The 24,002-nt window shown below is 47.6% G+C and overlaps 1 protein-coding gene across 2 annotated transcripts in view; it reads right to left on the reverse strand.

Moving 5' to 3' along the window:
* Positions 1 to 19,856: 19,856 nt before the first annotated feature.
* Positions 19,857 to 24,002, reverse strand: part of LOC146839090 (uncharacterized) — a 58,961-nt gene continuing 54,815 nt past the window's right edge. For both annotated transcript variants that reach the window (XM_085603094.1, XM_085603093.1), the window contains exon 3: positions 19,857 to 23,352. In XM_085603094.1, the coding sequence (XP_085459220.1) occupies positions 22,523 to 23,352 (830 nt within the window). In that variant the 3' untranslated portion in view covers positions 19,857 to 22,522. The remainder of the gene's footprint in view (positions 23,353 to 24,002) is intronic.

Below are 24,002 nucleotides of genomic sequence, written 5' to 3' on the forward strand. Positions count from 1 at the left end.
CTATTATAGAGTCACAATCTTAGTCATAACCTCCATGCCTTATATTAACTGACTATAGTTTACGGCACTTTTTTTGATCTCTTGGGTGATATATCGGCATTCTCTGTCTGTTTGCTGCAGGCACTGTTAAGGCCAACTAAAGGGGATAACACCGTGACCAGCGAATGATACGTGTCTGCCTGCTACGGCGACTTTACAACAAACACGCCAAGTAGCTCTCTGCAAATCAAACGGTAGGCATCTGAACTGTTATGTTCTGTGATATTATTTAGCAACGACAATCTAAATTCTAGACTCATGATAACGGTTCGTATTTTAGGTAAAACTAATTTAAAATCATATGAGGACGAGTTCACAAGTAAGAAACATCCTGCCCCATTCTGCAATGACGTTTGGAAAGGGTCTCGGAATATACTAACTTCATCATTGAATAAGGTGACTAGATTTGACAATCCAAAGAAAATATTTAAGATTCATTTATATTGGAACATGACAACCTATCTATCTCGATGAGATAAGTTAAGGAGGAATATCTGCCTCATGCGTGAATAAGAGACAATAGTGTCGATAAAATAAAAAATTCTTTTATATAAAAAAACACGACATCATTTTTAAACATAAACTGAAGGCTGATTCACATATTGTTGCATTTCCAGATGGTCTTGAAAAGATATAATGAATAAATAGACAACAAGGAATCAGAGGAAATTGAGACATGCTATAAGGTATTGTCCTGACTTTACATCTTGCTCCATATATTCAATAATATCTTTAACTTCCCTAGTCCGAGTAGCCCATTTGCTAGGAGATAATTAGAAATAGTCTGATGTGGATGTAAATACCACTCCCAAGAAAATATTATTGATATTGTTTCAGTTATAACCAAATCACCGAACTGGATATGAAGTGAATTCAGAATATGATCATATGTACCGATAACAATATGGCTTCATGTAGGATTATTTTATAGAATACACAATGAAGGTGCAATGTATCAATTAGTGTTGGTCATAAATATAACTTTGTATTATTGATACATCTGTCAACAGGAGTCTCTGAACACGGCAACCAAACAGTGCCCATAATAAGAGAGACAATGAAATATCTTTGGTCTTGAAAAAGATGGACAATTCAATCTAACCATCGAAACGCGTCGACGCATTACTGTAACACAATCTGTGGGAACAGCTTTTCTTGTAGACACTGTATTAACAAATTGTGTGTATGAAAAGCTTTTGAAACTTATCAACAGATGTGTTATTTAAATGCAAAATTGTACTGTCTGTCTTTGTCTCTCTGTTTCAAGTGTGTGGGATCATTAATTGTTAGATACAGCCATTGTGTTTTGTAAGGTCCAAATATTGTATTTTAGCCAGGTGTACAAGTCGTGCCCCTTAATTTAGTGGAATTCACTTTGAATATAGATGACATTCGCATGTTTTAGATGCATTTGTGACAGGATCATAAAGTGCTTTTGTCTGTTTTTCACTGATTTTTAATAAAATATTATGTTTGTACTGAATTGTATATGGGTATGATTTGTATTAACTAGACAAATCCTAGCACATGGGCTTATGATTGTGTTTTTTAACACAACATTTCGTTTTCTTAATATCACCAATTCTTAAATCAATTTGCACCACGGGAATTTCATTTCTACCAGATAGTAGTACCCTATTCCCCTGGTTGGTTAAAGGGGTCTCTCTCACTTAATTTTAAACATAAAGGCTGAGGTACACAAAATGCTGGAATTAGGTGTCATTGAACCCTCAGAGAGCCCCTGGGCTAGCCCAGTGGTTCTGGTCCCCAAACCTCACACCAAAGATGGCAAGAGAGAGATGAGGTTATGTGTGGATTACAGAGGACTCAATGCTGTCACCAGGACAGATGCACATCCTATTCCAAGGGCAGATGAGCTCATAGACAAACTAGCTTCTGCTAAGTTTTTGAGCACATTTGACTTGACAGCTGGCTATTGGCAAATCAGGTTAGCTGAGGAGTCTAAGGCCAAAACAGCATTCTCAACCCCAGGTGGGCATTATCAATTTGTGGTGATGCCCTTTGGTCTGAAGAATGCACCTGCCACCTTCCAAAGGTTGGTGAATCAAGTCCTTACTGGGTTGGACGACTTTTGTGCAGCATATCTTGATGACATTGCTGTCTTTAGCTCCACCTGGGAGGATCACCTGATCCACCTGAAGAAGGTACTTGAGGATCTGCAAAAGGCAGGCCTCACTATCAAGGCTACTAAGTGCCAGATAGGGCAGAGTAAGGTTGTGTATTTGGGCCACCTTGTAGGTGGAGGCCAAGTTCAACCACTGGAGAGTAAGATACAATCCATCAAGGACTGGTCTCCTCCAACCACCCAGACTCAAGGTCGAGCTTTCTTGGGCTTGACTGGGTACTACAGGAAGTTTGTTAAGAACTATGGGTCCATTGTGACTCCTCTTAATGATCTGACATCCAAGAAGATGCCCAAAAACGTTCAGTGGACAGTAAGCTGTCAAAAGGCATTTGATGACCTGAAGAAGGCCATGTGCTCTGCACCTATCCTGAAAAGTCCTGACTACTCCAAAGAGTTTATTGTCCAAACAGATGCTTCTGAGTTGGGTGTGGGAGCTGTGCTGTCACAACTTAATGTAGATGGTCAAGACCAACCCATTGCTTTTATTAGCAGAAGGTTGACCCCCAGAGAGAAGAATTGGTCAGCTATTGAGAGGGAGGCCTTTGCTGTGGTGTGGGCCCTGAAGAAGCTGAGGCCATACTTGTTTGGCACTCACTTCAAGATTCAGACCGACAATAAGCCCCTCTTGTGGCTAAATCAGATGAAGGGTGAAAACCCCAAACTGCTTAGGTGGTCCATTTCCCTACAGGGGATGGACTTTACAGTGGAGCACCGGCCAGGTACGGACCATGGGAATGCAGATGGTCTCTCCAGGTACTTCCACTTAGGACATGAAGACGAGACTGGTCAAGGCTAGTTTAATGTCCCTGCGTTTGGGGGGGGGGGGTTGTGTAGGAGAGTAGGGTCTGCTATCCTATGGTCACCCCAAATTTTTGCTTTTGCTTCACTGGTTTTTGACATATTGAGGCTGTGGGCCTGCTAATCAGACCCCCAGCCTGCTGTTCTCTCTACTAAATTTACACTATGCACCCTAGGTGCATAACCAATTGGAAGTGGATCAACCTGTGAGCCCCTGTACCAGTGTACACTAGGTACCCAGGGCATTGGTGTATCTAAGGCCTACCAGGGGCTGAAGCATGTATTGTGCCACCCCTGGCCTGGCCTAACAAATTTGACACAACTGGCTGATCACTCAGCTGGGGTAAGTTGGCGTAACCACCTCTTACTTAGGTGTAGTATACCTATACCTAACCTTAAATGGGACACATGTTAACCTACAAGTCACTCCTATGGCAGGCCTTGACAATCCTGAAGGCAGAGTGCTTGGTTCCATGTGAGATGGTGCTCTGGCATGAGCTGAGCCTGTCTGCAGTGGTCGGAACAACTTCCTTCTACTGTTTCCAGATATCGTCATACCATATACTCTTAAGTGCATTATGAACCTCGCGGTTAAATGCTATCTTTGGTTTGGCTTTATCAAAACATGTCGAGTAAGGTGTCATACGAATTGGAATACTAACCCCTCGCCAATTCTGGCGACGGGGTTAGCATTCCACCCTTCTAGAAGGACACGACATGTACAGTACCTGAAACCCGGGTAAAATCAGACATAGCCTCAGCTCCACAAAATGGATGCTGCCACCACAGACACAAGTCTGCCCTCCTGCTGCTGGGAGTCCTTCCAGCTTGGGAGACGTGGACAAAGGGTTTCCTGCCAGGGGAGGTGCGAGCACCACCCCAGACAGGATTTTGTGTATTGGTCAGGTAGGGCTTGAAAGAAACCAGACATGCCTGAGGCTCACAAGGAGCCTCGGTGCATATGCCAGTTCAAACCAGTCCTGGGGCACACCAGCCCTGGACCCGGGGCGAGCTGGACAAAGGATTGGGGGTGTAACCACCCCCCTTCCTGGTCCCACCCTTAGGGAGGGACCTAGCAGGTAGTCCGGCCCCTAGAATCCGCTTAAAGGTAGGAGCTGTGTCCTAAGACTTCAGACATCCTGGAATCAACTTAACCACAAGAAGAAGACGGGAACTTCGAAGCTCTGCTGCACAGAGGACTGAAGGAAATCTCCCCTATGGTCAGGGAGTGACCATCTTGCTAACGCAAGCACCAACCAGCTATTGAACGTCTGCTTTGCCGCCGCCTCCTGCCGGAGCCCGAGCCCAGAGCCCGACAAGACCTGGACCTCCAGACCTCTCACCGCCCGATCCACAGTCCCTGAGAAGAAGGAACCCGTGGAGGCACCGAGACACGTGGAGCCAGCCATCTTGAAAGACCGACGACAAGCTGCAAGCGCAGCAACAGAGGCTCCCTCCGAGTTGTGCTTTGGGTCCTGAGAAGCCCAACCATCGAGCAGCATCTGCACCAAAGGTGAGCCCTCCAGCATCTCCACGATCTGCGTGGGGCCCCTCTGCACTTCGCACCTCGACGCGCCTGCCCGGTCCCTGGCCCGTTGCCTAGTGGCCATTTTGGCGACGAAACCTAAAATCAACGACGCTGGTCTGGTTGCTCCAGACTGGCCCTAGCTGCTCTCCAAAAGAGCAGCCCCTCTGACCTTGCTGGTCAGAACAATCAGCTTTCCTCTCTTTCCACGACTCCTGCCTTTGCCAAGGCTTGTTTGCTTCTTTTGAGTCGCCGACAGCGAGAACCTGCGTGGGACAGCTCGTGAACCGACTCCTGGACGTCGTCGACCTTCAGGGACCACGTGGCTGCGGAGACAAGCTACCCTTCACCACTTGTTTGCACCCGACATCGCCTGGTACCTACCTGGTGCCCCGCCGGTCACTGGCTAGTGACTGTGAACACTGTCCCCTCTGCTTTCAGGTCTTCTACAACTCCGATCCACCCTTGGATCCAAAGCATCTCTTCTGGACCGCCCGCCTGCAGCATCTTTGTCGACAGGCTCCATTGAATCGATAGAAGAAACCCGACGCACTTCGAGACCTATGCACCCGCTTCCTGTGGGTGAGGTAAAGCTGGCACTCCGGCGCCCAAGTGTAGAGAATCATCTCTAGTGTCTGTGTTTCAAATCTTAAGATCGTAGTCCATTCAGAAGACCCTTTCTGCAGTAACTTTGTAACTTTTACGCACCCATTGAAAACCTATGGGAGCCCGCGTGTAACTTTCCTTACTGCACACGCGACCCGTGGACCTCCTGGTCACTAACTGAAGTTAGCTCCGTGTAGGCCCAGCGATTCTAGAGGCCCTAGGCCTTTTCACTTTCCTGTTCGTGGTACTTATACCACTATTTTAGTATATGGTTTGAGTGGCCACCAGGGCCCATCCATATAAAGTGCAACTTCTGTATATTATCGCATTGTCTTGTTTAACGATTTGTGCTCCCGTGCTCATAAAGAGTCTAGGGGATACTTTGAGAAATAAATACATATATATTTTCAATATATATCTGTGTGGTGTCCTTTCATTGGTATAAAGGGGGGTTGCATTTGGTAAAACAGCCTGCTTAACACGCTTTAACGAGTTTAGCCTCAAAGACTGCTTAGCCTACGCTACCACTAGGGCAGCTAGTCCGAAAAGGTTGACTTACAACCACACCATAAGGGTTGCTTGGCATGGTACAAGGTGGTCACTTTAACTAGTGAACATCATATACCAGGCCAACTTCTCACAAGCGGTATCACAGATCTCTCCCTAGCCTCCGTCAGGCCTCGACATATAGAAACATTGCATTAGATGCCCCATGCAGTCGTGACAGAGACGTCAGAAGGGGTTCAGCGTCCACGCTTCTACTCTACAGGGTGAGGGGTCCATTCCGCTTTAAGGTCCGCACACTTCAGCATTCAAGATGGATGGAAGTAGAATTGAAACTCCTCTTTGGTCAATCTGTCAGCTTCTGTAGAGCAAAGCACTGTCAGCCCTGGAGATACCTGAGAGCTGCGGATGCGACGTCTCCTTCAAACAGCCAGGTCAGAAATAAGCAGAACGGGGACAAATGAAGGTGAGAAACGAGCAGAAAGAGGCAACATACCAGGCAGAACGAGCAGAGAGAGGCAAACATACCAGGCAGAACGAGCGGAGAGAGGCAAACATACCAGGCAGAACGAGCAGAGAGAGGCAACATACCAGGCAGAACGAGCAGAGAGACGCAAACACAGAGGACAGAAAAAGGCCAACAACTAGCAGAATGAGAGAAGAAAAAGAAGGCAGATAATGAGCAGAAACGAGCAGAGGAGGCACAAACCTAAGGCAGCAGAGGGTAGAGAACTATGGGCAAACTGGACAGGAGAACTGTCGCAGGGGGAGATGGCATGAGGGTCTGTCCAATGGGGTCGCACTACGGCCTCCATTAAGTAGGACCTGTGAGAAGGGCTGGGCGCGGAGTGGCAGGAGGAGGGAAACGGCAGGAAGAGAGAAGAAACAAGCAGGAAAAGGCTAAATAGAGGGCAGAAAAGCGAGCAGAAAATTAGTTTATCACCGTTAGACAAGTGCACCGCAGCAGCGCTTTAAAAAAAAAAACCTGTAGAAGAAAAGGATAGACTCCCACTTTCCTTGAATCCATAAATTGTATAACTGTATCCTACACCGAGCCAATGCTGCATAACAGGAAGCAATGCAGGCGGCAAAGGAAACAAGGAGTGCCTGTCGCTGTGATAAGTTAGGCTGCACCAGCACAGGTGGGCCTCTCACCGTAAATATAAGTGCTAGCCAATGATCTTTCTGCTACAGTGGGAAAAGAGATGGACACTCAGCCCCCTACTGTAAGAATGCAGGCCTGCCCAACTTCTTTATAATGGACTGAGCGTGCTGTATTTACGCCTCTTCAGAGCACGTTGTCCTGATTACAGCGACGCACCAAGCCGAGCAAAGACGAACTACCAAGATAGTGCATGCTAGACGATAAACTCTACACATGCGCAGCAGTAAGCAAATACCGGAAAAAAGCCTGGAGCACTCTGCCCAAATCTGCAAGTTTAGAGACCAAGGGCCATAAGTATCAAAAAAGAGTTTTGCGATTCTCAAATTGCGATTTTTAGCGAATTGTAAATAGAGAATCGCAAAATGCAATGTATGTAGGATTTGCTAAAAATGTTGCGAATCCTACATATTCCTTATTTGCGAATCACAAATTGAGATTCGCAAATAAGGTACACCTTCCCATTCATTCCTATGGGCTAGGAGGCCCATAGGAATGAATGGGAAGACATTCTCAATTTGCGATTACCAAATAGAGAATCGCAAATTGAGAATGCAATTTCAATGTTGCAAGGGTGCCAAAAGGACACTGTTGCACCCCTGAAATATGCATGTGTGCAAATTTAGCGCACATACATGGCAATGACATATGGCACTTCTAAAAAATAAAAAAAAGTGCTTTTTTTTAAAGAAAATCGCAAATTAATTTACAATTCCTTAAGGCCAAATAGCAAATATCTGGTGCTTCCAGGATAACATTTAAGGAATCGCAATTTGTAATTCCTTAATTGCATTCGCAAAATAGAGAATCGCAAATTTGGAGATTCTCTATTATGTGATGGCCTTTTGGGATGATACATCCCAAAAGGCTTTTTCCCATTCGCAAACGGGCAGATTCTGAGAATCTGCCCGTTTGCAAACGGGAAAAAGGCTTGATACATATGGCCCGATGTTTGTTGACGTCCCAGCACTCCACAAATATCAGGCTTTGTTTCCTGAACGTTATCGCAGAGACATCCAGCAGGATTCAATATGATGCCCGCAAACGTTCAATGTTGTATGAGCTCTGTGGTGGCCTTGATCGTCACCAGCTTATGTAATGATCTCTCCGGACACAAGAAGGCAGCCGCGGGTACTGCAGGTAAGAGCGGTGGGCTGGCTGGGGGGTATTTCGGGAGACGACCACGAGGGAAAATTAATACATTATTTATTTAATGTTCCCTTGTGGTCCTCTCTCGAACTTCCCTCCCCCCCACAGCCGACCCCACCACCAAACCGCTCTTATCTGTAGCGGCTGCAAGAAGGAGAAACATAAGGTACGATTATTAGTAACTTCATACAAAAGCCACCATCGTGGAACGAGTAGAAAAGGCAAAACAGGGCAGAAAAACTAGCATGAAACAGAGCAGAAGAGGACAAAATAAAAGGGCAGAAAACAAGCAGAAAAGGCCTAACAGAGGGCAGAAAAATGAGCAGAAAAGGCAAAACAGAGGGCAGACAAATGAGCAGAAAGGCAAAACAGTGGGCAGAAAAATGAGCAGAAAGGCAAAACAGAGGGCAGAAAAACGAGTAGAAAAGCCAAAACAGAGGGCAGAAAAACAAGCACGAAACAGAGCAGAAGAGGACAAAATAGAGGGCAGAAAAACAAGCAGAAAAGGCATAACTAGAGCACGTCACGAGCAGAGGAGAAACAAACAGAGGGCAGCAGATAGACTAACAGCACAGGGTAGCGGACTGCAGGCAAGCTGTACAGGAGAACTGTCACAGGGGGAGCTGGCACGAAGACCTGCTTGACATTTGATGTTGTTTGACATTTTGGAGACAGTCCCTTGATGTCCTCACAGTGAAATACATTTTAACCAACTTTTCAAGTCAAAAGAAATTGGCCATTTTGCAATCAGGATTTTCATATTTCAGAGAATGACCATGGGACGCTGAGTTAAAGTGTTGCGGTGAGTCAGCATCCTGCACACGTTACAGAAAAGCCAAGCTTATCAACATCTAATTTCAAATAATGTGGGGATGCTACATGCATTTCTGCACCTGAAAGGTATTGGTACTTAGGGGTGGTGGGAATACCTGCCTATTAATATTATACCCTGAGAACTGAGGAATAACAGGCAGGAATTGGTGCACAGATTCATGCATGGTACACTTGATTTACAGGGTGTTCTTCACCCAGACATTTGGCCGGCTATGAGGAGGTGAAGTGTCCGGTGACAAACAGGTGCTTTTTCACTTGTTCTCCACCCTTGGAGTGCGAGGGCGACTCTACAATAAGCGCCATTGGCTAACCACCCATGAGTATACTTTGTCTAAAAGACAACCATTCCTCATTTCAATATCTTTTATGGATAAGCCTGAACTTATGGCATTGTTGTGACCTTTGTGGGGCTTCCATCTAAACTTTAAACAAGCATTTACAATGCAATGGTCTCGGCATTGTTAAAGTTAGAGCTATTGGCATTGCTCATGACATTATTTTTTTTAATGTTTTTGTTTTTAAAACATTTAAAGAAACTGCATTGTTATTTACAATGAAAGAGTTCAAGGAGTGTTACAAAACTGTAACTTAGAAATGGATTGTGGTGCAATGGGAGTGAGCAGACGGACATAAGGTTCGAGCTGGTAGATGAAGTTTGTGGTGGAAGTGTAACTCAGAAGGAGGCATTTAAACATAATAGGGGCCAATAAAAGAGGAAACTGTTAGCTGGGGAGCAGTGGAATGGTTATAGGGAGCCAGATGGGGCTTATACCCAACCTCCATTTGCTTTGGCCTCCCCCTTTTGCCTCACCACCACAGCTGCTAAATTTAGTAGGAGGCAATACAGAAAAAAAACGACAGACACTGCACCGTGACACACTCATTCATTTCTCAAACCACATTTAATTTATTTAAATTTGTATTTGTATATATGATTGTGTGTGTATATCATAGATAGATAGCCAGCCAGCTTTGGGTCAGTGCGATCAGTGCCACAGCTTTAGGGCGGTGTGACCGGCGCCGTCACATTGGGTGCCATCGTCAAGGGGGGAGGGGGGTACCCTCTGCATGACGGGCTGCACTGAGAGCAGCCTGCAGAGATCTCTCTTTTTGCAGCATTTTTCCGGATAATGACATGGGCATGTTAACATTGATGGTTGATACACTTGAGGGAGAGGTCTGTGATGTGTCCAGTCACAGGTTTGACTCCTGATATAGTAGTATAGAGGGTTAATGTTCCTGCTGCAAAGCACAACAAGAGACATGCAGATCACAGATTAGTATTTTATGTTGATAACTCAGTTGGTTATTGTTTTTGTCACAGAGATCCTTTTGTTATTTGAAATTCATAAGTAACAATCATTCTAATATAACACATTGACCAATTAACTTGCATAAAGTGCTGTGTGCAATTCAAAGGCAGAAGTTTATAACCTTATTGTTTTTTTTCTTTCAGGCTTTCATTTTATTCTGAGGTTGCTAGGAAGGGTTCCTTTGCATAGCAATACAACTTTATTAGTATGACACCCTAACCGGTGTTAGTTTTATGGGGTGAATTTACTAACACTCTGTGCCTGGTTTGCACCACAAACGTAATGCAAACCTGGTGCACTAGAGGAGAGGACAACAGAACCATCTTAGTAGATAGTACTGTTGTGCTGTTTCCTTTTTACGCAGCGCAGCAGCTTTGGTTAATGCACTTCGTAAAAACTTTGTTAATCAGTAAACCTCCATTTTCGTTTCTGCCTAGCAAGCACCTTAACAAATAATGACCACCAGTATGGATGAAATGTGACTCCCAGACCTTCTAGTCCTGATGTCTAAAGTAACATTTCCTATATATTGATGAAATCATGTCACTCATTTTCTTTGTATTATATGTTTGTGATGCGAAGTGCTCTGACAGTCTATATTACAATGAGCAGAGCTATAAAATAGATGAATGTGAGAGAGGGGCTAAGGAGAGATGAGGGCCAGCATTAGAGGGTGAGAGTGAGGGACTCCGTGAACAAGATCAAAGGGGGGACACCAACAAAGATTGTTGCACCGGGCGCCACCAATGCTAAAGCCAGCCCTTTATTCACATACAGGTCACATATTAACATTTTAAGCAAAATATATCAGAACCCTTGGTCAAAGTCGCTTTCTGACCGAAACACGCCAGGAGATGCTACCACACTAAGCCTGCTTTGCACTGCAGTTGTGCAATAAACGTACTCCACAACCATCCTTCCTCTGTACAAATGGTGCAACGGGATTGCTCTGTGATTTTATCATATGTACATGGTTCCTGGGACCTGGCGCGTTTCGGCTAATCTAACAGCTGTGTTCACAGTAAACAGGCACTTTGTTTTTACACCAAAATATACCATCACCCTGCATGAAACGTGCTCATTATCATGAAGAACAGGCTGCTATAAAGTTTTTCACAGTAATGTTGACAAGTTGTAATCACAATATTTCATCCACGGAGAGTCTCAATATGGTGGTATCTGACTTGCTCTTGTAGCACATTTCTCGCCTTCAGTTGAGCCTTTAAGGCATTAGAGTTTCATGGATGCTGAGATGCCAAATTTACTATTCTAACTCCAGTGGAATATTTTTGGGGAAGTTGCAAATTCCCTAAGAAAAGCTGAATGCTTTCATTGGGAAGCGCTGCTCTCTCAAGTCAAAACACCATGAACATTGCACTTGTAAGGGGTGATGGAGCTTATGGCCAGGTAGTCGCCGGTGTCCCTTGGGTAAAACCCCCACCAACCTTCGCTCTCCTCAAGCGAGATCATGAATACAAAAATCAAGTTCTTTGGGTTCGGGGTCATAAAAACCCCAGCCGTATTTATTAAAACATATAAATAGGAAAAGCAAATTTTCATTTTTATGCACAGTAACCCATAATTTGACATTTTGCTTACAGAGTTAAGTTGTAGCCTTAACAGAGTTACTAATACATGGGAGTTACCTAACCATAACTAAGATGGTTCCTGTACATCCATCACAATGTCTTCCGAGTGAGATCATGACTGGCTCTGGGTCTTTTTTTGTGTGCAGTTTTTTGTAGCACGAACTTGACCTGAAGGTATTGCAGCGCTTTACATGAGCACCAGTTACATTATACAAGGACACATTCATTTTTGTAAGGCAGTGGGAGGTTAACTGATTTGCCCAGAATCACAGAATGTTGAACCGACGCCGAGAATCGCACCTGGTTCGCAGTTCCAAAGGAGGCAGCTCTGGTCCTTATGCCACATCGCTCCTCCGGGAGAATAATGGCTGCCATTAACCCTTGGCTTCCCTCTGGTGCAGGCAGGAAGGAGTCTCTCAGCGCCAGGAGTCTCTTAGCGCCTGTTAGACCTGTCAGCCCTTTGGGTGGTCCCTCCTCATCATTATTTATTTTGTCCCACTTTTGCCTCAAACCCTGTTTGAATTTTTCCTTTTTGGGAACCACCAGACTTTTTAGTGTTGCTGCAGATTCAGGGAGCCATTTTACCTACCCCTGAAACTTCTGTCTGAGGGCCTGGAGCACAAAATGGTGGCCACCTGTGACATCACCAGCATCCACTGGAACCTACCAGCACCTTCCAGAACATTCCAGAACCCTGTGACAGTTGGAGGCGGTTTAGAATGTTGGGAAGCTAAGACAGAGAGTTGGCAGTTGGAGCTGGCAGTTGGCACCTGACTGGTGAAGAGTGAGCAGCAGAAACCTGAAGGAGGAAGGAGTGAGGCAGCAGGGGTGGAAACTTGTGCCTGGAGTGGGGTCCATAAACCCACCCTTGATACTAGTCCCTACTGACTGAGCCCAGCCTGGAGCCCTGTGTGGGAAGAAGCAAGAAAAACCATCCTAAGGACCTGGACAGCAGGAACAGGCCTTAGAAACAGAGAACAGCAAGATCCTGACCTGGAAACTGGTTTCCCTGGAGTCCGACGTCGAGTAGCCTGAGACCTGGAGCCCGAGGTGGAGAAGCGGCGCTGACTGGAAAAGCAGACGTCGTACCCGGAGCCGCCAGAGGTCGAGAGAGGGCGCCGTCAGAGGTCGTGAGGAGTACCAGAGGTCGAAGAGGAAGTCACCCGAGGTCGAGTGAGCGGTGTCATCGGAGGAGTGAAGTCCGCCCTCCGGAGTCGTCGGAGACCGAGGTGAAGTGTACCGGAGGTCGGGAGTGAGGATCGCACTCCGGAGTCGCCGGAACCTGAGAGAATCGTGCCGGAGGTCGGGAGTGGAGGTCGCACTCCGGAGTCGCCGGAAACCTGAGGAGAGGAGCACCGGAGGTCGGGAGTGAGGATCGCACTCCGGAGCCGCCGGAAGTCGACACCGAGCCAAGGCCGGCCGACGTCATCGAATCCGAGGTCGCCATCGGACCGGAGCCGCCCGAAGTCGACATCGAGTAAAGACTGCCCGACGCCATCGAATCAGAGGTCGAGATCGAGCCGAGGCCGCCGACATCGAACCGGAACCGCCTACCGGCGTCGTCAGGAACTGACATTGTGCCGAGGCCGCCGACATCGAATCGGAACCGCCTCACGGCGTCGACACGACTCCAGCGGCGTCGGAGCATCAGAAAAAGGGCAGTAAGTGGAGTAGAGGGCGCCAAAGGCCCTGTGGAATCCTAAGAGACTACTCTAGGGGTTAGAGAGGTGCTGGAACCAGCTGGACTGTGCCAGGGGTGAGCTGGGACTAATCTAGAGAGGTTGTGTGGAGTGAGAGAGCCAGGTCTCTGGTATTCCCCCCTTGATCTACCTCAGTTTAGGCCTCAGCCTTGTCCAAGCCAGGGAGTAGACACCCTCAAGCCTTCCACATCCCCACAAGCTGTGCCTGGGCCAAATCAGCCCTTAGGAATTCATGTGATCTGATTCTATGAGTGTCACTGTCAGCTTTTAAGTATTTATTAGGGGCACTGTATTTATTGTATTTAACCTGTTTATTGCTTCACTGTATTTATTGGTCCACAGTATTTATTGATGCACAATATTTATTGGTTTACAGTATTTATTGCCTCAAAATATTTAATTGCCTGTATGTACTGCACTTATATTTATACCTTCCTTATTTATGATCACCCCTATTTATTGAATCATTAAGCCAGTATTTATTTGAACTGCACTATTTAAAAAGGTTGTATATTGTGATTGTTATTTATTTATCCAATCAGCAACTAAGAGAAAAAGAAGATAAAGAAAGATATTTTCATAATTTTTACGGTGTAGAGTCGTTTTTGGAACGTATGCACGCATGGTTATTGTTTGGGTATGTCGTATGCTTAGCACGGGGCCTGATTCCTGACCACTCGAGCCAAGCTACCACAGTGTGTCTGGGAGAACACCACCACCCTTCCAGAGTGGGAGTGTGTTTTTCCAACAGCGCCAGATTTGTGATACCCTGGGAGACGGGGAGATTGATTCCTCCCCCCACTGCTCCAGGGCCACCCTGAACGGCTGATAGGCCTCTCGGCCCCTCCAAAGGGAGAAGTGAGGAGTTCCGGGTCTAGGCACACTGTTATCAGTAAACAAATACGCACAGGCCTCGCTCCTCGCGCCCTCACCACCGCCCGCGCGGCTCTCATGAGCACGTCTTTCCTCAGCACTGCGTGCAAGCAGCTCTTCTGGGAAAGAGAAAAAGCGTTCGAGAGCAAATTCATAATCGGAGGAGAGCAGTCTTCATAGGGAGGAGGAGGAAGCAAACCTCCCAACGCACAGAGGGTGACAAAAGAGACGGGTGGGGTCAGAAAAGGGGATATAGTTCCTGCGTCTACATGCAGCGAGAAGACATTTTTAAAGAATGACTAAAAAGAAAATACACGAGAAAATGCGGAGCGTGACCAAGAAGTATCCTCTATTTAGCAAATTCCCAATGAGGCCATAACCTGGCCGCTGTCACTGGAGGAAAGGAATCTTGATGTGTGTGAGGGAAGGAGCAGGACAGGGACATTGAGGATAGGAGGGGATGGGTGGCTAAATGTGTGAAGTGCAAAGATGTCGTAGGTCCTAATAGGAGGGAAATGGCTCGGGCGAGTGGGACTTGGCGTAGCGAAGATTATCAGTAAATAATCAAGTCATTAATCCTCTCATGAATTACAGTCTCCTTCAATCCCACCCTTTTTTTTTTATTACATATCTTTTCGAAACCCTGAGTCTTAATACTCCATGGCTGAGTCTTTGTGGCCAGAAGTGATAAACCCTTTACGCGGCCCACCCGCCACCCCCACTGATTAACCCCTCCTGTAGTATCCGGCTGGATACATTCTAGTGTTCCACTTTACTGTAACCCACACTGAACACCCACCCACCACAGGCGTCACGAGTCAGGTGACCCTGACAATAGAAGGGGCCGAGCGCACGTGCTCGTGGCCAGTTTACCGCACCAGTAATCCTGTGTCTGTGTCCATCTGTTATCTGCATGCGGGCCTGAGGGCCCAATCACCACATTGGCGACGAGGGGGCTGTGCCCTGGCGTGCAGCAGCCCAGCTTAAATGAAGGGAGAGAGAGCTGCCTGCGTGGAGACCCCCAGCAGGCGAGCACAGCGCCTGATCACCTGCGGGCGTGCGAAGAGCCCCGGCATGAAGCGAGGTGTCTGAGAGCCCACCTCACACCTCATGGGCCTGAGTTAATCTGCCCCCCCTGCGTGGAAGAGCCCTGGGGGAGAAGAGCAAGCCGAGCGGAGCCCACCCGCATCGGCCGCGATGCTGTGACCCCAGCGAGAGGAAGTCGGGTGCCCACCCCGACCCAGTCGAGCCTGCTGCGGTGCCCCTGTGGGGAAGTGCGACCTAAGCGGAGCCCACCCGCGTGAAGGCGAAGGCCGCCGGTCGAGAGTGAGGAACTGCGGAAAGTAAGTCACCGCCGCATAGCGGGTGAAGGAGAAGCACACCAACACCCCCCCCCCCCCTTCGCACAGCGTAGGGGCAGTGAAGCCGCGGCAGCGAGGGGACAGCAGGAATGGCATCCGGCGCAAGGCCGAAGTAGGAGGCACCAGCACCCCCCCCCCCACAGGGCAGGAACAATGAGGAGGCCTGCGGCGCGGGGGCGGGACAGACACGGACTTGAAACGTGCCTTACCGGTCATAGAGCGGAGCCCACCCACCGCACCGGATTAGCAACCCCGTCTCGCCCGCCTGCACACACTGCCCTGAATGTCGGCGCCAACTCTCCCCCGCCCCAGGCAGCGTGAGAACGAATGAGCTGCTGCGGGCGGGGAGAGCAAAGTACCAGTCAGTGTGTGGACGGCGGCGCATTGAAGTGCTACGCGATGTGCCCCCAGGCGGCCGCGACGAAGAGAGTGACGGAGAGCGGCAGGCGCCACGGAAACAAATAAATAAAGTCAGAGACGCTCACTGAAGCGATAGAGTGGTGGTCCCGCGGGACCCATCTGCGAGTGTGTGTCCCGGGCGAGGAGAGCAAAGTGGCAGGAACGATCAAAGGCGCATCGAAGCGCGAATTTCAAATAGGCGCGAAGAGCTCGAAGTGCCCCGACCACGGAAGGAGATGTGCCCCGATCATGTGTGCACACAGTGACTGTGCCCGGCTGGTGCAGATAAAAAAAAAAATAAAAAAAAAAAGGTAAAGGAACTGAGACCAGCAGCCATCCACATGAGCAATACACTGCCCCAGCTCACGAGTGGTGTCTCATCCTCCAGGCTGCACACCGACACTGCCTGAATGATGCGCGATGGTGAGCGCGCGACGGAGGCGCACAGGCATGCGCAGCAGCGCCATCCCACAGCGACAAGGAGGAAGAAGTAAGAACGTGTCAAGCCACATCCACGCCAGCAAGGGCTGCGCTGTCGCCGCATCAAGTGGAGCGGAACCCTCGAGCGAACTAAAGGACTCAGCGCAGATGTACCCCGGACGCGGAAGGTACACAGCAGCGCCGAGGAATAGGAACTCACTGACGAAGATGCGCGCAGCAAGTATCCGACACTGGCGGGCGAAGGATGAAGAAGTACACCCAGTGGCGCCAAGAAGCCACCACATCAAGAAATCACACAGCGCAAGGAGCAACGCGACTCTGAAGATGTACCGCGACGGTACGAAGAGAAGCATGCACCAGCACTCGACAACTCAGCAAACACAGGTAGTCGCACGACGTGACGCACCTCGTGAAGCCGGCCACCCAGATGGTCGCGCGAAGGTTGCCGGCCACCCAGATGGTCGCGCGAAGGTTGCCGGCCACCCAGATGGTCGCGCGAAGGTTGCCGGCCACCCAGATGGTCGCGCGAAGGTTGCCGACCGCCCAGATGGTCGCGCGAAGGTTGCCGACCGCGCAGATGGTCGCGCGAAGGTTGCCGACCGCCCAGATGGTCGCGCGAAGGTTGCCGACCGCCCAGATGGTCGCGCGAAGGTTGCCGACCGCCCAGATGGTCGCAAGAAGGACGAAGCTGACCACCAGTTGGTCGTAAGGAGGATATAGACCTACAAGAGGTCGGAGAGTGCACTGACCTGCCAAGAGGTCAGAGCTGAAGAGAAGAGGAAGTCCGAAGGGACGTCAGTGAAGAGGACCCCATGAGAGGTTCACAAAGAGGACCAGGAGGAGTAGGAAAAGAGGTCCAGTAACATCACTCAACATCAGAAGCAACTACGAGACAGAAGGTCGCGATGATTGGTCCAGTCACAGAGCGAAAGGAAGACAGTGTCCGAGTGGCGGGACAAGACCAGAGGGAAACGCGTAGAGTGCACGCTACACGAGGAAGCCTGGTAAGGATGAGCAAACAGGTAGGAAGACTGGATCACGTCGCAGTGGAAGGAGAAGGAGAACACCCGAAGAGGAAAGGAGAAGAGCACAGAGGTGTGCGTAACAGATCAACACGCACACACCAGAAGGAGAACACCCGAAGAGGAAAGGAGAAGAGCACAGAAGTGTGCGTGACAGATCAACACACACACCAGAAGGAGTACCCGAAGAGGGAAGTGCGAAGGTGCATGGGCACCCAGACCTAGTACCTGGAAAACAACATCAGCCCCACTGGGAGTATACGTCGATGCGTAAACCCGAAGGTCACCCGGGGACGGCAGACACGAGCAGGCCGGTCCGTTGGTAACAACCACCTCTGGGAAGTCACGGAAACAGGACCGTGGACATCCAAGGGGCAGAGGCCTCAGGGACACCGGTGGCAGCGGGTCCCCAAGACGAGAGATGGACTGTTGAAGCTGGCTCTGGAGATCCTAGGAGAACAGAGGCAGAGCGCGAAGGACCAAGTGCCAACAGCACCCTTTTAGGTGGAACTTCGGACACGGAAAGAGGACCCGTAGCGACTCCTCCAACGCGATTGGAGCGACAAGGCGCGGTCAACCGTTCCAGTGGAAGCCTGGCAACAAAAGGGCCTCCGGGTCGTCCCGTGAGAGGGGACACCCACGAGAGAGGGGTATCCGTGAGAGGGAGATCCTGCAACGGGGAGTCCTGTAAGAAGACAACTACTAGTTGGAGGAAACACCTCTACCAGGGCATACAGCGGAAGGTCGAATAACGAGGGTCCACCGTCATTCCACCCACACTTCCACCGACGGCGGTACAAGAAAGAGACTGTGAAGCGCACTTCCACGTTGTAAGTCCCAAATCACGCATCCATAGAGCACTTGGACATTGTGCCAAAGAGACAGAGTGGTCCCGGCTGTCAGAACACCCTCGCCGGCAGTCGACCATCAGCAAAGAGACTACGTGGAAGTCCTGCTCGCCAGTCAATGTTTTGTTTGTAACTTGTGCGTTTTCTCCCACAGGTTCGGACTTCGTTTTGGTTTAACTTTCATTAAAGTTTGGGAGGGATGTAGTATCCGGCTGGATACATTCTAGTGTTCCACTTTACTGTAACCCACACTGAACACCCACCCACCACAGGCGTCACGAGTCAGGTGACCCTGACAATAAAAGGGGCCGAGCGCACGTGCTCGTGGCCAGTTTACCGCACCAGTAATCCTGTGTCTGTGTCCATCTGTTATCTGCATGCGGGCCTGAGGGCCCAATCACCACACCTCCCTGCCCTGATCTCGACCCACCAGCAGAGCCTGCCCTCCCCCCCCCCTCTCTCCTCTGGCGTGGATCGGCAAAGATGATTACTCTTAACCCCCCCTTGGCGGATTAGCACCACCTCCCAGCCCACTCAGGCCCCCGGTGGCGGCGCTGATGGATGCGGCCCGGCGGGGGTGATTTGCTGTTGATGGCACATTAGCGCTAGCAGGTTGGACTGGTTCCTGACGGACGGCTGCAGGCGGCAGCGGGAGCCGCAGAGCCCCTCCCCGCCTCCTCCACAAGACGCACGAAGACGAGCCATTTCTGCTGCTCCCTGCCAGAGGCAGCGGATGTCGGGGAGCGCGGTCTGCGATGCACAGCCCCCGCCACCTGCAGCGAAAACTCGATGTCCTCTAGGGAATCCGGGTGTGGTGGGGGCGCGGGTATTGTAATGGAAGGTCAGACCCCGTCGATGAAAACTTATTTTTTTTATTGATTTGTGCATCTGCCTAAAAATCCTCGTGCCCTAAGCAAATAACGTGCCCTTACATCCCTCACAGAGAATAGCTTGCCCCCTTTAAAAAACCAGTACTACTCCCGGGAGCAGTTCAGTACCTGGCCAGCTTCATACCTGTCAACAAAAACAAATTACTTCTCCTCAGCTGTGCCTGCTGACTAAAGCCACACAGCGTAATTGTGAATGTGAGAGAGAAAGCAGAATGCTGCTGAGGAAAGCAGCTTCCAAGGCTAAAGTAAACAATAAGCTCCGGAGAGGACAGGGTGAGGAGAGGTGAGGAGACCAGAGCAGCAGCCGTACACAGGGGGAGAGAACGAGCACACCACCGCCTTTCTCCGAGGCAGAGCAGAAATGCCTCGGAGAAACGCAGCGTCCTTTTCGGATTCGGGGGCGTGTTTGTCTTTTGAGACTTCTTGCAAAAAACACGCCCCCCGATCCGAAAAGGACGGGGCCTGATCGGAGTGACGGGACCTCTTCTCCAATGGCTGGCCAGCATTGAAGAGGCCAGCCAATGGAGAACAGGGGAGAAGAGGGGCGGGTTCAAGACCCTCTTCTCCAAGTCATTAAATCTCTCGACTTCCGGTTCTGCCTTCGGCAGACCGGATGGTCCCGAGACCTAAAAAAGGAAATCACAAATTTAGAGGCACTTTAAATAAATACAAATTCTTAGCTTTATTTATATCTCAAGCACATCAATTATTACACATTTTCAGCCAATAAATTAACATAAACTTTCAGCTATCATGTTTTGTGACAATTCATCACTTTATCAGGGATATTTACAGTGAAACAAATAAAACATATATATAAATATTATAAATAGTAACTTAATTTATATTTCCCAAATGTAGAGAGAGAGAGAGAGAGCTGGTGAAATAAGATGGAAGCTAACATTAAAAAAAAAAAAAAGAAATTCACCAGCTATAGTTTACTGAGCTAACTATTACTTGCACTCCTGCAAGCTTTGCTTATGACCTCACATATTACATCACTCATGACATGTTAAATGACATCAAAGTGTTTTAAAGTATTTCCCGGCAAATTGTCCACACTGGGACTGAGGGAGTAAGAGATGGCACATTCAATGAGCGATACAAGCATTCAAAGAAGTAGGATACCGCACGATAAGTATGGTTTTCTCTCATCATGCTGTACAACGCAGGGACTGGGAAAGTATAAGTAGCAATACACAATAAAGGGGCACAAACATACAAGGAATTAGATAACAGGGGAAAACTCAAAGTACTTCAAGGGTTATAGTTGGGTTGAATATTGATGAACATAAATAGGAGATGTGCTCATGAAAAGTATTACGAGGCAGAGATGGGTAACGAGATGGGTAACGGGGCATGGGACAGACAGGGGGATGTGTGAGAAAGAAAGGTATACACAAGGAGCAAGTACTGGATACTAAATGAAGGGGATGTCATAACAGAATTTATGTGTTTGTCAATGTAGTTTAACCTGATTAATTGATTGTAGAAAGTGTAACGTGCACTGTTACCCGGGAACCGGGTGTCCAGGCGCTAGAAAAGCAAGGAGGAAAAAGTGAAAAATTGTGAGTTTTTAGGAACTAACAAAGCAGTAGTCATGAGTTTGCCAAGAAAAAGAGTAAAGGCAAGAAATTCCAGGCTTTACTTGTCAAATTTTAGAACTTCACTAGAAGAGAGGAATAAAAGTGGAAACATCTGGAAGGGCAGTACTTCTTGTGTTAGAGGACAGAGTTGAAGCTAGTGTGGAAGTTGCAGAATGAATAGCTTGAAAACATAGGCATAGAGCCTTGAACAGACAACACTGTTTCATAGGGAGCCAGTGAAGAGAAAGCAAATGGGTAGAAATTCTAATTCTCTTGTACAATCCCGAAGTCTGAAGGACAGCAGCATTCTGAGTGATCTGAAGGCAGTGAACCAAATATTGAGGTAATCCAAGGTTGTGAGAGTTACAGTAATGCATTCTTGAATCAACTTTCTGGAATTGATTGACAAAGGATAGCTCAGAATCGAAGAAGACTCACAGATTCCCCAGAGAATTAAGAGGGTTTGGAGCTGGACCACAAGCTAGTTATCCAAGAAGAGAAGAACTTGAAGGGAAGTACTTCTGTTTTCCATAAGTTCAAGCGGAGAGAATTTGCATCCATCCATGAGGAAATAGCAACCATTCAGTTCTTAAATTTGCTGCTTTTTGTCATGCTAACAAATTTAATTTAGTCCTATTTCAGCGTAATTTTTTCTCTCGCTGTTGAGGATTCACTTTTATCCCTGAGTCTATTGCAAAATATTATTGATCCTGTCTCACTCCAAGAGCCCGTAGTCGCTCCAGCCCCTTCATTTTGCGTTTGTCCTCCGGATGGATGCTTCCAGCGGGTGTCCTTATTCAGTTGCTAAATGTTACTATTGCACGCGCGCCAAGGTCAGCCCCACTATAATATCATGGAAGACAGTTTTATGTTTTTTAACTGTTTCTTAGGATGACTGAATGAAACCAGGTGTTACCTTGATGAAAGTACAGTTTTAAAAACAAAACAAAGAAGCAAGAAGAAGCTTTGCAAAAATGGTGCATTTATTAACACCTATTTTTCATGGCAGGCTTCGAGACCACATGTGTGCATTTCTTTCTCATGGGTGTGACCTGAGAAAAGCACCATTATTATCTTAAAAACCTGCAACCAAAATTATGTGATAACCTAGTGAAGCTATAATTCCTGTAAGAGTTCATGTGTCTTTCTTCTTTGTAAAAATAGACAATTTTTGTAACCAGGAGAGTCTACGAGGCTTTACCTAGAGATTGCGCTTCACAAAATGACAACTAATTGTGTTGGAATATTTCTGCTGGAAGCTTTATTTCTACTAGGATATGTTCTTCCTTTTCACGGAGTAGATTCAAGTTAATCAGTAATTATTTCATTCTGATCAAAATCAATCAGCTCATAGTTGGTGTATTGTTTAATTTTAGACTTCTGTGATTTCAGAATGTGGACACTAACTTTTAATAATAAATCATTTTTTTCATAACCAATCCATGCACTGAAGTGATTGGAAACATAAATGTAGTTTCTACTTTGGCCAAGAGAAACGTTTTCCTTTCAAGCACTGGCTCACATGTTTAAAGAGTTTGGTTTCCATTATTCTAGGTTTTCTTGTATGGATTCACTAGTGCATGTGTGGTGTTAAATTTGATCTGAGGTTTTGTGCAGAAAACTGCTTCACCCCTGATTTGCAAGTGGGGCTCTCGAACACTTGGTGAAGAGCAGAGTCTATTTCCTGCCTGAATTCGCTGCTGCAGTTTCAGATCACGCTTCAATGGCTCTTTGGCATCACTCTTTGTGGATTTGCACATGCTTCAGAAGGTGTGACCTTTGAAAAAAGCTCTTCTTACAGTCTGTGCAGTGAAAGGGCCTCACTCCAGTGTGAATTCGTTGGTGCTGTCGAAGACTTGACATTTGTAGAAAACCTTTGTCGCATTCCGTGCAGTGAAATGGCCTTATTCCTGTGTGCAGTTTTTGGTGCTGTCGAAGATTTGACTTTTGATTGAAGCATTTGTTACACTCAGTGCAGCGAAAGGGCCTCAGTCCTGTGTGTGTTATTTGGTGCAATCGAAGATGTGACTTTCGAGTGAACCTGTTCTCACACTCAGTGCAGCTAAACGGCCTGACTCCTGTGTGTATTCTTTCATGCTCAAGAAGATCCGGCTTTCGTGTAAAGCTCTTCTCACACTCAGTGCAGCTAAACGGTCTCACTCCTGAATGTGTTCTTTGGTGTTCAAGAAGATACGACTTTCGAGTAAAGCTTTTTTCGCACTCAGTGCAGTGAAAGGGCCTCAGGCCTGTGTGTGTTAGATGGTGCCGTTGAAGGCTGGTCTGTAGTGTGAACTCTTTGCCGCAGACAGTGCAGCAAAAGGGCCTCACCCCTGTGTGTGCGCCTTGGTTATGCTGACGGTTTGCCTCTGGATTGAAGCTCTTTTCATACTCAGGACAAGGAATCGGCCTTGACTCTCTGTCTATGTTTTGATGAACTGAAGGAAGTCCTTTATTAATAAACCTCTTTTCAGAATTAGAGCAAGAAATGTGCCCCTCACTCTTGTGCATTTGTTCCGAGGATGTACAGGACTCTTTCTCATCCATTCTTCCCGCTTCTGATTGGTGCGCTGCAGAATGAAAAGAACATGTAAAATTATACATAAGACATCATTGTCTTTAATTTAAAAAAAACCCAGAGAGCTTCAAATGACATGTCTGAGGAGGACAGTCCGATTACAGAAGGTTTTCTAATAAGGAGAGAGTTGAGGGATATACAAACATCGAAAATTCCATCAATGCACTGGTCTACAGACCCAATACAAGAGGTGTTGAGTGTTACAGCACGAGACGCTACTTGAAGCTCTAATACACAATTGGTGGCCTGTCGAGGAGGAAAGCCCAGTTATGTGATATGTGGGGAAGTCTTCTAATACGCAGGGACTGGCAGACAGTACTATTATAGGAGGATGAGGTGGTCTTCTAAAACACTGATGAACAGTTTATTAAGATATTATTTAGTTAACCCTTTAATACGTGGATTACCAGTTCCATTACAAGAGTTGTTGGGTAGTCCTCTAATACACAGGTGGACAGTCCCGCTACCGGAGTTATTGGGTAGTACTCTAATACACAGGTGGACAGTCCCACTTCAGTTGTAGGTGGTCCCCTAATACACAGGTAAACATTCCTGTTATAGAGTCAGTCTTCTAATATACAGGTGGATGGTCCCATTACAAGAGTGTGAAGTAGTCTCTGATACTCATGTGGACAGTCCTCT

This window comes from Triturus cristatus, chromosome 4_2 (assembly GCF_964204655.1).
Source record: "Triturus cristatus chromosome 4_2, aTriCri1.1, whole genome shotgun sequence".
Taxonomy (NCBI): Eukaryota; Metazoa; Chordata; class Amphibia; order Caudata; family Salamandridae; genus Triturus; species Triturus cristatus.